This window comes from Eurosta solidaginis, unplaced genomic scaffold (genome assembly GCF_040869045.1).
Source record: "Eurosta solidaginis isolate ZX-2024a unplaced genomic scaffold, ASM4086904v1 ctg00001599.1, whole genome shotgun sequence".
Taxonomy (NCBI): domain Eukaryota; kingdom Metazoa; phylum Arthropoda; class Insecta; order Diptera; family Tephritidae; genus Eurosta; species Eurosta solidaginis.
In genome coordinates, this window is record NW_027137196.1 from 3,816 (window position 1) to 18,907 (window position 15,092).

A 15,092-nucleotide genomic window follows, 5' to 3' on the forward strand; every position below is an offset into this window, starting at 1 on the left:
ATAACTAAATCCTTTACTGTACGAATGCATTAGGTATATTAAGTAAACAAATGTAAGCCCTAGATACTAAGGCATTGAGAACCGGGAATTCCCATGCCTTCACAGCCTTCTTTAGATGTTACACAACTCAATAATAGATATCAAAATAGATCTTTAAACTTCACTTCACTTATAAGGAACTGCATTATCGTTTTTTTTATTGCACCTTCGCTGACAATGCACATTCGTATGTGTAACCCGCAAACTTTCATTATTTCGTCGCTGATCCACAAATGGGATTTGCGTCTTGTCATTGCAATAGTGCCTATGCATTAGACTGGGTGATTTATTAACCGATATCGCGCCATCGATTTTTCGATAGGACTTGGGCTAAGGAAAACAAGTTCCACTACGCCTGAGAAATTATATTTTTGGGCCGGAAAGGTTATACATATGAAATTTTTTTTAGTAGGTCATGAAAAAAACCTTAAAAATCAAAGTCGAAAAAAGTCAAAAAATGAAATTTCGCAGGGTCGAAAATTATTTTTTTGGGTATGTGTAGAGGAACTTTTTCCTGAGCACAAATCCTATCGAAAGATCGATGGCGCGATATCGTTTAACTTTCGTCCATACAAATCGACCCAACCTAATTAAATAAAATAAGAGAAGTATTATTTTTTATCAAATAAAAATGTTTTCCGTGTTAAATTCGCTGAAAATTTCCTGAAAATTGAAATGAAAACAAAACAAAACCAATTAAAAGCATTGAAAAACAAATCGAAACAATCATATCTAATGCTTGTTTTTATTAGGTCAAAATGACTGACATCAAAACTGCAGCTTGACTGACCCTGACTGACCCTGTGGTCAGTTGGGGTCAAAGCCGTTTAATTCTGAACATTACTAACTCAAAGTCGATAAAGAACTTCATGGTCAAAATCCATGCTAAAATTTTGTGTTCATTTATTTCACAATCTATTTCGTTATTTTCCGTTGTTTTACACGCTGTGTCATTAAATGATGATGGGACGCCAGTCGGCAAACGAAAATAAAATGCCAACAAGTTAGCAAATGAAATTTTAATGGTAAATGGGCAATTGTTGTTTTCATTTATTGGTCAACTTAGTTGTCACTTTGTAGTGAAAATCGACGGCACACCATTTGACATTGTATATAAACCGTTTTTGTTGACATGGTCAAGCATTACAGTATTTGCCAAATTCAGTTGCATAGTGTAAAAGCGAACTGACTTAAACTTGACACTGCCTTCACTTCATTGATTTCGTCATGGCTTGACTTTCAGAAAATTCACTTTACATATGGGATAGCCCAAATACGTAGTTTCTTTTTCATTTTATTAGTTAGCGTGCACTTACTTTAACAGAACGTAGGGTTGTTGATTTACGAATCACACAATCATACTTCTAGTCACTAAGTGCTGTAGTGCGTTCGTTTGCAGCAATGTTGTACGTAGTGTAAAAAATTGTAAGGCTCATTTTTCTTTTATGTAGCTATTTCATAGAGCTACATTTAAGATTTTTTTTAAAGCAAGTTACAATCCAATACGTTTAGTATTGTATCAGATTACATCTCTCCGACTTTAATTTATGATATATCTATATCCATATATAAATCTTTTAAAATAAAATCGCTAATGTCATTGTAGGCCCATCACTTCACACAGAGTGCTCCGATTTTAAAACGGTTTTCTGCATTTCAAAGTTAAGCTACATGAGATTGACATTTTCGATATAATTTGAAGGTATATATTATAGTGGCGGGGAAATTTGCAAAATGTTCGGTTCCCGCAACATAAATGGTTAGAGGTTCATCATTATTTGAAAAACACTCTTTCGCTAAAAATTTTTAACACTTAACATTCTTAAACAAAAGTTCGTTTTTTTTGTAATGTTTGTGCACTAAAGAGATTTAATCTACTTTTAAATATACTTATAAAGAAGGGTGTATGTTTGCATACAACTTATGTACTCCGAAATCATTCCCCGATTTTGATCAAATTTCCAGGTTCGCTTCATGGCAAACCGAAGAGAATTCCTGTCAAATCCCTTTCTGGAAAGGGGACCCGGGAACGATCCATTCCAACTAATTCTATTCACGGTTCGATTTGCCTGAAATTAGGTATTTAGGCAGCCCTTTGTCTGGATTAGTATATACGAGATTTTTCCGGGGAGCGGACCAGGGACTGACTGGGACTAAGACAGGGACTCCAACGGGGACTTGGGCTTTGAATGGGGCTGGGACTGTAACTGGAACTGGGGCTGGAAATAAGGGATGAGGAAGAATAAGAACTGTAGAGAGAAAAGAATGACGGAGAAAGAAACTGAGAAAGATATGGAGTTAGACGAAGATAGAGAAGAAAATACGGAGAAGGAGAAAGGGACTGTCAGGAATGTCCAAATGGATTAAAATAAATAGTCTCACCACGTTTATAAAAGTAATACATGTATTTGTTTATTTAATTAACAAAAGGTTTAGGTTAAATTATAATTCAAATGTTAAGGAAATTGATTGTACCAGGAACTGACTACCGTTCTGCTTCACAGTCAACCAGCGAATGCCCCTCAATGCTCTCACATGCAAACTGTCGGTGACAGCTCGGCCTTTCCTGACATTTCGTCCTGCATGGACGAATCATCGTCGTCGTCGATACCATCAAGTTCAGGAATCAATGCACACCACGGTTTTATGTTATCCACACTACATAAGTTGCAATAACGTCTTTGTGTATGTGTTGAGTCTGGTAGATCTTCGATAATATATCTGTCGTAGTTAAGTACTTTCGTAATAATATATGGTCCTTTAAATGCGGGATCCAGCTTATGGGAGAGACCTGTTGCATTTGGAACATGATCAATGACCACTAAGTCGCCAACATCATATTTCTTTGGAGTTTGGTGTCTTTTGTCATAACGCTCTTTCCACTTATGTCTCTCTGCCATTATATTGTTTGCTGCTTCATCACGTTTCACCTCGATATCTGGATTACCCTTATCATCATCGTTTATAGCTTGTATCATTCGGTTGTATGTTACATCTCTGGGATTGAAATAAAACACAAGTTCATTAGGCGTGTATTTTGTTACCTCATTACGTTGGGAATTAATCGTCCATTGAATGTTTGGAAGCATTTTATCCCATGTTTTGGCCGTTTCGCTCATACATTTCAAAGCGTTGATAACTGTTTTATTTACGCGTTCGGCCTGTCCGTTAGCTCTCGGTGTTCGTACTGCAGTTTTGTTGTGTTGAATACCATGATTGGAAATGAATTCTTCAAATTGCCTCGAAGTGAACGCCGTACCTCGATCTGATGTTATTTTAAGTGGTTGACCAAAAATGGCCATGATTTCTTCTAGTGCTTTTACGACTGGTTCAGTTTTCGTAGTTCTGACTGCCTTTAGGATTACGTACTTACTGAATCCGCATACAACTACTAATATGTACGAAAACCCTGATTTGCTGCGTTGGAATGGACCCACATGATCAATAAAAATGTGCCTAAATGGGATCGGCAACACATCGCTTACGTGCAATTGGCTTTGCGGTTTACCTCCCGTCATTTTATTTAAGCAACACTCTTCACAAGCTGCTATGTATGCTTTGACATACCTCCTCATGCGTGGAAACCAAAAATGTTTGCATAGTCGCTGTAATGTTTTTTCTAAAGAAAAATGTCCAGAGTCATCATGACATGACTTAACAACTCGCCATCTTACTGCCTTTGGTACTGCTAATTTCATTTCGCCCTTAGCTTTTCTAAATAATCGACTGTTATGCATCGTATAATCGGTTTTCATTTGCTTAATTGTAGCTTCATCTGCCGTTTCTTTCCCTGTAATTATATCGCTTATTCGTTTTAAATTTTCATCTTGGAGTTGCATTGAGTAAATCCAATCATCCATCGTATTGCCTCGGTTAAGTTTCAATACCTTTTCTGCAACAGTGTTTGTACCTTTCGATATTTCAACAGGCGCTCGACTAAGTGAGTCTGCGTGCTGCATTTTAGACCCAGGTCGATATGTACATGTAAAATCAAATTCTTGTAGTTTTAGCCACCATCTGGCAATGCGCGGCTTCAACGCTGTAGTGGACTTAGTTGTTGCAATTGCATTGCAGTCCGTTCGTACAACAAATGGAGTACCGACTAAATAAACTCGTAATCGTTCAAGCGTCTCTACGATCGCCAATACTTCTAATTCATGTGATGGATACGTCGACTCAGCTGCATTACATCGTCTGCTGTAATAGTGTACCGGCTTCCAATCCTCGCCTTCTAGCTGCAACAACACTCCAGATAGCCCTATGGAACTAGCGTCGGTGTGTACTTCGTGGCTCTTTGTTACGTCAAACAAAACTAACACCGGCTGAGTGCAAAGTGCATGTTTTAATTTTTCAAAAGCTATGGCATGTTCGTCTGTCCACACGAATGTTTGTGCTTTCTTTAGTAACGTTGTTAGCGGCATAGCGGTACTACCATAATCTGGTATAAACTTCCTGAAAAACCCTGTTAAGCCAAGGGATCGACGGACTTCACTTACATTAGTGGGTTGAGGAAAAGCTTTAATTGATTTTGTTTTCTCTTCACCAGGCTTAATACCATCTTGGCTTACGACATGGCCTAAGAATTTAACATTTCTTGACATAAAAGTACATTTACTTGGTTTTAGCGTGAGACCAGCATTTCGTACTGCATCCAAAAACTCGGCTAGGACATCAATACCTTCACTAACATTCTTTGTTGCAATTATAACCTCATCAACGTAGCTTATAATTTTATCTCGGTTTCTCAAACCACGTACAAGTTGAATAATCATCTCCTGAAAGACCATTGGTGCATTTCGCAGTCCAAATGGCATTACATTATACTCATATAATCCCTCAGGCGTCAAAAACGCTGTGAACTTCTTGCTCTCCTCATGTAATGGAATTTGATAATATGCTGCAGTCATATCAAGGGTGGTAAAAACCGTATTCCCCCCAAGCTTTGACAACTGCTCTTCTACTATTGGCATTGGGAATTGTTTTTTTTTTGGTGACCGCATTAAGTGCCCTAAAGTCAACGCACATTCTATCTTCCCCGTTTGACTTCTTCACTATTATAACTGGAGCTGCGTAAGGTGATGAACTCTGACGAATTATATTGTGCTTAAGCAATTCGTCAATTATCGTGGAAAGTACAGGTCTTTGGATAAAAGGTACCTGGTACTGCCTACCTGTAATTGGTTTCTCGGTACTGACAACGATTTCCATAGTTGATGTTTTACAACGTCCAAGCTTTCCTAAATCTTCTGCAAAACAATCATCGTATTTTTCTAGTAAGTGAAGTACTTCATGCATTTCATCTTTGCTTAATGATACATTAACATTAAAACCCTTTGCCGTATTTTTCTGTATTTGCATATTTCCCGACTGTATAACCAGTGAACAATCTTTTCGACATAAAACATCTCGTCCAATGAACAGATCGTATGGCATAAACTCGTCGGGTACTACATGCAATTTCGTATTCAGTGTGCTGCCTTCTATAACTAATTCTACTTCAATCTCTTCTTTACTTTCAACGCTTGCACCCCCAAATCCCTCTAACTTTCTAGCACATACTTTCTTTTCCACATTGGTTGGTACTTTGGATTCGGATATGATTGATGTGTCGCTGCCAGTATCGATAAACGCCGAATACTGGTCACCATTCAGCAAGACACTTGACATTAAAGGTGGATATAAATTTTCACTAACTACCTTTGCAACCGTTGATTTTTCATAGCGGCAAGACTTAGAATCGTGTCCCACTTTGTTACATTTTGCGCATCTTTCCTTTCTTGCAGGCTTTGGACATTTTGCTGCAATGTGTCCATACTCGTTGCAATTAAAACATTTTGTATATTTTTTTTCTGTAGTAACATTTCGTGTTACCTCGTTTACATTTCTATTACCACTATCTGTACCTTTGAACGCACAATATACATTTGCTAAACTATCAAGAGATCGCAATAAATCGTTACATGTTGATAATTTCATTGCCATAAGGGTTCGTGTTAAATTACTGTCATTTAACCCCCCAATAATATATGTATTGATTGATTCTTCATCAACCTTACCTCGCCTACCAATATTTAACATAGCGTAATAGTATTGACTATAAGTTTCATTTGTTCGCCTCTTTCTTCGTGATAATTCCGTGTGCACTTCTGCCGTACACATTGTGAAAGGAAAATCTGTTTGAAATGCTGATACAAAAGCTGACCATCGTTGAAATACGGTTTGTGCATCGAGCCATTCTTTGGCCACCCCTTTCAACTTTGATTGAGCGGCTAACAAAATTTCTTGCTCAGACCATCCGTATGCTTCTCGTAGCTGTATAACTTTATCAACAAACTGTTTCGATGTTAAACTCCCTTTTAATGGATCAAAATCCGGTAATATTGCGATGATGTCGTGTACTGAACTTCTTTTCCATTCACGTTGCGTCATTGGGACTAACAATGGACGAACTGCTATTGGTGTACCATTAAAATCATGTTCCGATGAACTCCTTGGTATTTCAGCGTGAACCTCTGTTGTGGCAGTTGAATGGTTGTCGTGGCAACTTGCTTCTGCTGGAATCGTTGTGGCGTTCGACGGTGTTAACGTTTGCCTTGTCTGTACTGTCACCAAATCGTTTACAGACTTAGCTAGCCCCGCAATAATGCCACGCATTTCTTCCATTTGCTTCTGCATAGCTGTAACTTCGCTGCTTACCTCCAACTCTTCAGCATCAACTTCATCAACGCCGTACATTTCTGTCAATTTAATAATTTTTGTTGCTTTATTGCCCATTACCGTCGCACCTTGGTTTTGTAGCAATTTGTTGATTTGATCAACCTTTAAAGTGTTTAATTTGATCATTTTTCCCATATTATAGTGCAATTAACTTTTCTGCATGCAATTGTCATCCACAAATATGCAAAAAAAATTGTCTTGCCTCTTTTTTTTCCCGTTCTGCAGAAATTCACTTGTAATCACGTTGGTTTTTCTTGAACGTCTCGCCGTTGTTCAGCCCGTATGGCACACAATAATTCTTCTCAATAGAATTCCAGAACGTTCTTTAATATTGCCGCTATAAACACCACTGCCCCTTTTACGTTGCTCTTAAGCCGTTGCCAAAAACACAAAACAAAACAAATCTACTCTTGCTGTTGTCCTATGTTTTTTTTTTTTTTTTTGTTGTTGCGTTCTCGTCGTTTTATTTGTATCGAAGTCGTTGCAAACACACAAACTGCCCTTCTGCTTGTGTTCTTACATTCGCTACTTCGATTGTTGATTCGTTTGCGTTTACCTTTTGTTTTGTACGTATGCAAAGTCACTTGCCGTTGTAACTTTTCGTATGTAACTGTTGCAAATGATCTCTTAAATATGTTAAGAGACGTTTGAAGCAATTTTGTTTGCTCTTTTTCTTTTTAAACTTATTCGTTGATTCGCTTACTTGTGGTATTTCCCCTCGGTTTATATCGTTGATTGAAAATTCAATTCGTATGTAGGAATGGATGTAAAATATGTTCATATCACTTCTGAGATGTCAGGAATGTCAAATGGATTAAAATAAATAGTCTCACCACGTTTATAAAAGTAATACATGTATTTGTTTATTTAATTAACAAAAGGTTTAGGTTAAATTATAATTCAAATGTTAAGGAAATTGATTGTACCACGAACTGACTACCGTTCTGCTTCACAGTCAACCAGCGAATGCCCCTCAATGCTCTCACACGCAAACTGTCGGTGACAGGACGTATAGAAAGAGAAAGGCAGAGGGACGAGTGAATAAAAGGACAAGAAAAAGGGGGAGGAAGAGCTAGAGATAAAAGCTTATTTGATAGATCAAAGTTAGGGCAGAACAATGTCTGCCAGGTCTGCTTATATTTATAGATAAAAGAGATGAAAATTGAGCTTTTTACATTTTGGAACTTTTTATGTACTGCTTACTGGGCTCATTATCAATATATGCAAAAAAGTGAACGAATGAGATAAATTAAACAACACGTGTCTCTTAAAGGTAAATAATTTTATTTTGTAGCTTATAATTGCGTTTTCAAAGCACTTTACGGAAACTAAAGTAGTATTGTGTGTTACTGAATTATAAAAATCAATAAGTTTTAGAACAAAAATGAATACCCAGCAGAAAACACGAACGGTGCTGAACGGGGACAAATCGGATGAAGAGCGTGACATTTAGTACTCACACTTGTACCAGTAGCGCTTAGGGTCGAGCTAGGTTTATATATTTAAATAAATTAATTAAAGGCTGCGACTGTTTCAAAACCACCTGCGACTGAATTAGTTAACGACGCGTTCAAAAGGCAAGTTCATTGTATACCTTTCTAAAGCGTTCCTAATTGGTTCAGTCTCCCGATATTCATCCGATAGCACCAGTTCGGAGGTAGGCATTAAGGGCCTTTTTACCATCTCCAGCTAAGGTAGATCTTATCTGGAGGATAGCTACCTATCAGATAGATTCATTTGACACTTATGTTTTCATCAACACACGGTGACCTACCAAGGGTTAAATCGATAAGTAGAACAAAACATCTTTTGTGAATACACGAAAATTGGCCAAACAGTTTACTTTTTTTACACTGTGTTAGGAAATGCACATAACAGAGACGCGAGTATGTAGAAAATAGAAATTTGTATATGTAAATAAAATAAATGTAAGGCGCGATAACCTCCGAAGTGATCTAAGGCCGAGCTTCTCTGCTAATATGCGTCGTGCTCCTCTTGATTTTCTCTACAAATTGGCCGGACGGGACCTACTTGTTTTACGCCGACTTCGAACGGCATCTGCAGGCAGATGAGTTTTCACTGAGAGCTTTTCATGGCAGAAATACACTCGGAGCGCTTGCCAAACACTGCCGGGGCGAGCCCGCTTAGAAAAAATTTTTTTCTAATTGAAAAACCTTATTTCTAAAATTTTGATGTTGCTTTGCCCGGGATGGGAGCCCAGGGCATAAGGTGTGGTAGGCGGAGCACGCTACCATCACGCCACGATGGCCGCCAATTTGTATATGTATCTAAAGGGCGGACCTAAATCTATTGCGAAACTGTCGCTTTGCGTGATTGTCTCTCATTTTTTCTGTAGGGTATATACAATGTTACCCGAACTTAGGCTACTTTCTGTTTTTGTTTTGTTATTTGGAATGGTATAATGTGTTTTGTGTGTGTGTAGAAATTTCGCTGAAAAAATCGGCATAGATTGCAAGTATAAAAGGTGTGAAAAATTTTAATATCACATTGTCAGTTTTAGTGTTGAAGACGTAAGTGATATTTTTGTGATTTCTTCAAGCTAATACTTTACAAAATGGTGAAACATCAGATTGCTAGGTAAGTAACTAAATTATATTATCCTTTCAGAAAAAAATAGTATCGTAAATTAAAAGATATTTTAAGAGTCAAATGGATATATTAGTAAAGCACATACTGCTATATGTCCTTTGGTTTAAATTTAGAGAAATATATATGTACATCCTGTTTTTGAATTTTTCCTTTATTTAAATCTGATATAGTACAGTTAGTGGCATAGGTCCTAGAAAGCTTTATCAAAAGGACGGACTTATTTTATAAGATAGGTCCTGCTTTTAAATATTATTTCTCAGTTTGGTCGTTAAACAAACACAATGGACGAATATAGTATATTTGGGGTCCTCACAGACCAGCTAGTTCAACCTAACATAACCTCATTGAGCCCGCTGAATCTGATTTCTGATAGGCTATTGGCTACATTCAATGCGTTCACACGCAAACTGAATTTTAAAATACCGAGGGGATCGATTCGGCCACGTTATCAAATCGGTGATTTATTTCTGCAGTCGGTTAAAAACTATTCTATGCATTCCTTTTCAAAGTTTTCCTTCCAGATATTATTAGATAGTTTTAAAACCCAAAATTTTTCTCTAGTCTGTGCATTCGCAGGAACACACTTTCGCACTTTCATTTATGGCAAACAAATTTATTTGCATTTTTCGTTTACTTGACTTCCCAGATGCGCTTCCTGTTAACCCAGCTTTGACGAGATATTCGCGAAGGTGTCTCTGTTTGCCACTCAAATGGCTTCAGTTCTGCGTATAACTTCCGTGATACAGATATACTTTCTCCTCGATACTTTTCGTCTTATCGTTTTAACAGCTTCCTATTCCTATCGAAATATTTTCCAAATGTCGTTTCGCTTTTGGGGAACAGTTCTTGCCGAAAGCTGATAAGAACTCGGAACAACGTCGATATCTTCGGCGAATATTTCTTCAGAAATGTTATATGGAATTAGTAGCATGCTTGTCTTCAACAGACAACAGAAATAACAGTACTATTGTGAGCATAGTGGACAAGTGCAATGACTTCTTTCTGACAGGCACTCGCTTTAGTTAACATAACGGGAAAATCTGAGTTGCCATTGTTGTTTCGGTTGAAAACGGTCAATTAGGGTTCTGTGCAGAGACGTAAAAGATTGAAACTGGGTTTATGTAGTCACAATAGTGTTGCTCCTGTTAAACAGTATTTTAAATTTATATCATGGCGAAAATTGTTCAGTTCAGTGTTATTGATTTTCATTAAAAATTTAATTTATTACATGAAGTTACTCTTCTAAGTGTAAAAAGCATAGAAAACATATAGTTTTTCTAATTATTGTAAACAACTTTTCAAACACAACAGCAAAGCAAGTCGGTAAAATATTTTTTAGGATTTCTGAATTTCTGTACCCAAGTTCATTATATTTGTGTAATACAAGAATTTGGTAACAACATTTCTAAATGAAACAAGTAAGGAAGGCTAAGTTCGGGTGTAAGCGAACATTACATACTCAGCTGAGAGCTATGGAGACAAAATAAGTGAAAATCACCATGTAGGAAAATGAACCTAGAGTAATCCTGGAACGTGTTTGTATGAAATGTGTATCAAATGAAATGTGTTAATGTGTATTTTAAAAAAAGAGTGGGCCTTTGTTCTATAGGTGGACGCGGTTTCGAGATATCGCCATAAAGGTGGACCAGGGGTGACTCTAGAATTTGTTTGTACGATATGGGTATCAAATGAAATGTGTTAATGTGTGTTTTAAAAGGGCGTGGGCCTTAGTTCTATAGGTGGACGCCTTTTCAAGATATCGCCATAAAGGTGGACCAGGGGTGACTCTAGCCTTTGTTTGTACGATATGGGTATCAAATGAAAGGTGTTAATGAGTATTTTAAAAGGGCGTGGGGCTTAGTTCTATAGGTGGACGGCTTTTCGATATATCGCCAAGAAGGTGGACCAGGGCTGACTCTAGAATGGGTTTGTACGATATGGGTATCAAATTAAAGGTATTAATAAGGGTTTTAAAAGGGAGTGGTGGTTGTTGTATAGGTGGTCGCCTTTTCGAGATATCGCCATAAAGGTGGACCAGGGGTGACTATAGAACGCGTTTGCACGATATGGGTATCAAATGAAAGGTGCTAATGAGTATTTTAAAAGGGAGTAATCCTTAGTTCCATAGGTGGACGCGGTTTCGATATATCGCCATAAAGGTGGACCAGTGGTAACCCTAGAATTTGTTTGTACAATATGGGTATCAAAAGAAAGGTGTTTATGAGTATTTTAAAAGGGAGTAATCCTTAGTTCCATATGTGGACGCCGTTTCGAGATATCGCCATAAAGGTGGAGCAGGGGTGACCCTAGAATTTGTTTGTACAATATGGGTATCAAAAGAAAGGTGTTAATGAGTATTTTAAAAGGGAGTGGGCCTTTGTTCTATAGGTGTTCGCCTTTTCGAGATATCGCCATAAAGGTGGACCAGGGCTGACTTTAGAATATGTTTTTACGATATGGGTATCAAATGAAAGGTGTTAATAAGTATTTTAAAAGGGCGTGGGGCTTAGTTCTATAGGTGGACGCCTTTTCGAGATATCGCCATAAAGGTGGACCAGGGGTGACTCTAGCCTTTGTTTGTACGATATGGGTATCAAATGAAAGGTGTTAATGAGTATTTTAAAAGGGCGTGGGGCTTAGTTCTATAGGTGGACGGCTTTTCGATATATCGCCAAGAAGGTGGACCAGGGCTGACTCTAGAATGGGTTTGTACGATATGGGTATCAAATTAAAGGTATTAATAAGGATTTTAAAAGGGAGTGGTGGTTGTTGTATAGGTGGTCGCCTTTTCGAGATATCGCCATAAAGGTGGACCAGGGGTGACTATAGAACGCGTTTGCACGATATGGGTATCAAATGAAAGGTGCTAATGAGTATTTTAAAAGGGAGTAATCCTTAGTTCCATAGGTGGACGCGGTTTCGATATATCGCCATAAAGGTGGACCAGTGGTAACCCTAGAATTTGTTTGTACAATATGGGTATCAAAAGAAAGGTGTTTATGAGTATTTTAAAAGGGAGTAATCCTTAGTTCCATATGTGGACGCCGTTTCGAGATATCGCCATAAAGGTGGAGCAGGGGTGACCCTAGAATTTGTTTGTACAATATGGGTATCAAAAGAAAGGTGTTAATGAGTATTTTAAAAGGGAGTGGGCCTTTGTTCTATAGGTGTTCTCCTTTTCGAGATATCGCCATAAAGGTGGACCAGGGGTGACTTTAGAATATGTTTTTACGATATGGGTATCAAATGAAAGGTGTAAATAAGTATTTTAAAAGGGCGTGGGGCTTAGTTCTATAGGTGGACGCCTTTTCGAGATATCGCCATAAAGGTGGACCAGGGGTGACTCTAGAATGAGTCTGTACGATATGGGTATCAAATTAAAGGTATTAACGAGAGTTTTAAAAGGGAGTGGTGTGAAGGCGTTTTCCAGATATAGACCAAAATGTGGACCAGGGTGACCCAGAACATCATCTGTTGGATACAGCTAATTTATTTATATATGTAATACCTGCCAAGATTTTAAGGGTTTTTTATTTCGCCCTGTAGAACTCTTTCATTTTCTTCTACTTAATATGGTAGGTGTCACAACCATTTTATAAAGTTTTTTCTAAAGTTATATTTCGCGTCAATAAAACAATCCAATTACCTTACCATGTTTCATGCTTTTTTTCGTATTTGGTATAGAATTATGGGATTTTTCGATATCGAAAAAGTGGGCGTGGTCATAGTCGGATTTCGTTCATTTTTCATACCAAGATAAAGTGAGTTCAATTAAGCACGTGAACTAAGTTCATTGAAGATATGTCGATTTTTGCCCAAGTTATCGTGTTAACGGCCATGCGGAAGGACAGACGGACGCCTGTGTATAAAAACTGGGCGTGGCATCAACCGATTTCGCCCATTTTCACAGAAAACAGTTAATGTCATAAAATCTATGCCCCTACCAAATTTCAAAAGGATTGGTTAATTTTTGTTCGACTCATGGCGTTAAAAGTATCCTAGACAAATTAAATGAAAAAGGGCGGAGCCACGCCCATTTTGAAATTTTCTTTTATTTTTGTATTTTGTTGCACCATATCATTACTAGAGTTGAATGTTGACATAATTTACTTATATACTGTAAAGATATTACATTTTTTGTTAAAATTTTACTTTAAAAAAATTTTTTTTTTAAAAGTGGGCGTGGTCCTTCTCCGATTTTGCTAATTTTTATTAGGCGAACATATAGTAATAGAAGTAACGTTCCTGCCAAATTTCATCAAGATATCTTCAACGACTGCCAAATTACAGCTTGCAAAACTTTTAAATTACCTTCTTTTAAAAGTGGGCGGTGCCACGCCCATTGTCCAAAATTTTACTAATTTTCTATTCTGCGTCATAAGTTCAACTCATCTACCAAGTTTCGTCGCTTTAGCTGTCTTTTGTAATGAATTATCGCACTTTTTCGGTTTTTCGAAATTTTCGATATCGAAAAAGTGGGCGTGGTTATAGTCCGATATCGTTCATTTTAAATAGCGATCTCAGATGTGTACTCAGGAACCTGCATACCAAATTTCATCAAGATACCTCAAAATTTACTCAAGTTATCATGTTAACGGACGGACGGACGGACGGACGGACATGGCTCAATCAAATTTTTTTTCGATCCTGATTATTTTGATATATGGAAGTCTATATCTATCTCGATTCCTTTATATATGTACAACCAACCGTTATCCAATCAAACTTAATATACTCTGTGAGCTCTGCTCAACTGAGTATAATAAAACAACTTTTTAGAATGAGATGAAATGAAATGTCAGACTGTTGCTTAAAAAGAGTCGCCGTGCGTAAATATGAGAAGCATCTCTAAAAGAGAATTTGCCGATAATCAGCAAGCAATGTAATTATCGCTTTTGACGTTGTATGACAAGTCGTTTTTATTGATTTGACCAAAATTGTAAAACGAAAACCAAGCTATAGGTTGTTATAACGTGGATTTAGTCATTTTCAAAGGATTTGATGTTGGGAGTAGATGAGAATTTCTGCAGGTTAAATGCCACTTTATTTATTTTTCAAGAAATACTTCTTTGTTCACTTTTGAACAGGTGAAAAATATTTTAAAAAGAATTTTTTTTGTTCAAATAAATAGGTGATTAATTGTCAAACATCATAATTGAAACCTTAATTAATGTGCTTTGTTTGCTTTGTATAAACAAATGGCAAAAACTAGAAAAATAATAACTTAAAAATAACAAAATGTTTCCCAATGAACCCATAGCAAAAAATCGTTCTGCGGTCAGTGACTAAAGTTGAAAGGGTTTTGGAACATTCTTTAATTTGTTTGTATCCTTGCACTGATCCCTTTCATTTTTATAACTAAATCCTTTACTGTACGAATGCATTAGGTATATTAAGTAAACAAATGTAAGCCCTAGATACTAAGGCATTGAGAACCGGGAATTCCCATGCCTTCACAGCCTTCTTTAGATGTTACACAACTCAATAATAGATATCCAAATAGATCTTTAAACTTCACTTCACTTATAAGGAACTGCATTATCGTTTTTTTGTATTGCACCTTCGCTGACAATGCACATTCGTATGTGTAACCCGAAAACTGTCATTATTTCGTCGCTGATCCACAAATGGGATTTGCGTCTTGTCATTGCAATAGTGCCTATGCATTAGACTGGGTCGATTTATTAACCGATATCGCGCCATCGATTTTTCGATAGGACTTGCGC

At 37.2% G+C, this 15,092-nt stretch overlaps 1 protein-coding gene across 1 annotated transcript in view; it reads left to right on the forward strand.

Annotated features, from left to right (window-relative positions):
• Positions 1–9,260: 9,260 nt before the first annotated feature.
• The window catches only part of LOC137236269 (uncharacterized), a 78,959-nt gene continuing 73,127 nt past the window's right edge, over positions 9,261–15,092 (forward strand). The window contains exon 1 of the mRNA XM_067758823.1: positions 9,261–9,354. Coding sequence (XP_067614924.1) covers positions 9,332–9,354 — 23 coding nt within the window. The 5' untranslated portion in view covers positions 9,261–9,331. The remainder of the gene's footprint in view (positions 9,355–15,092) is intronic.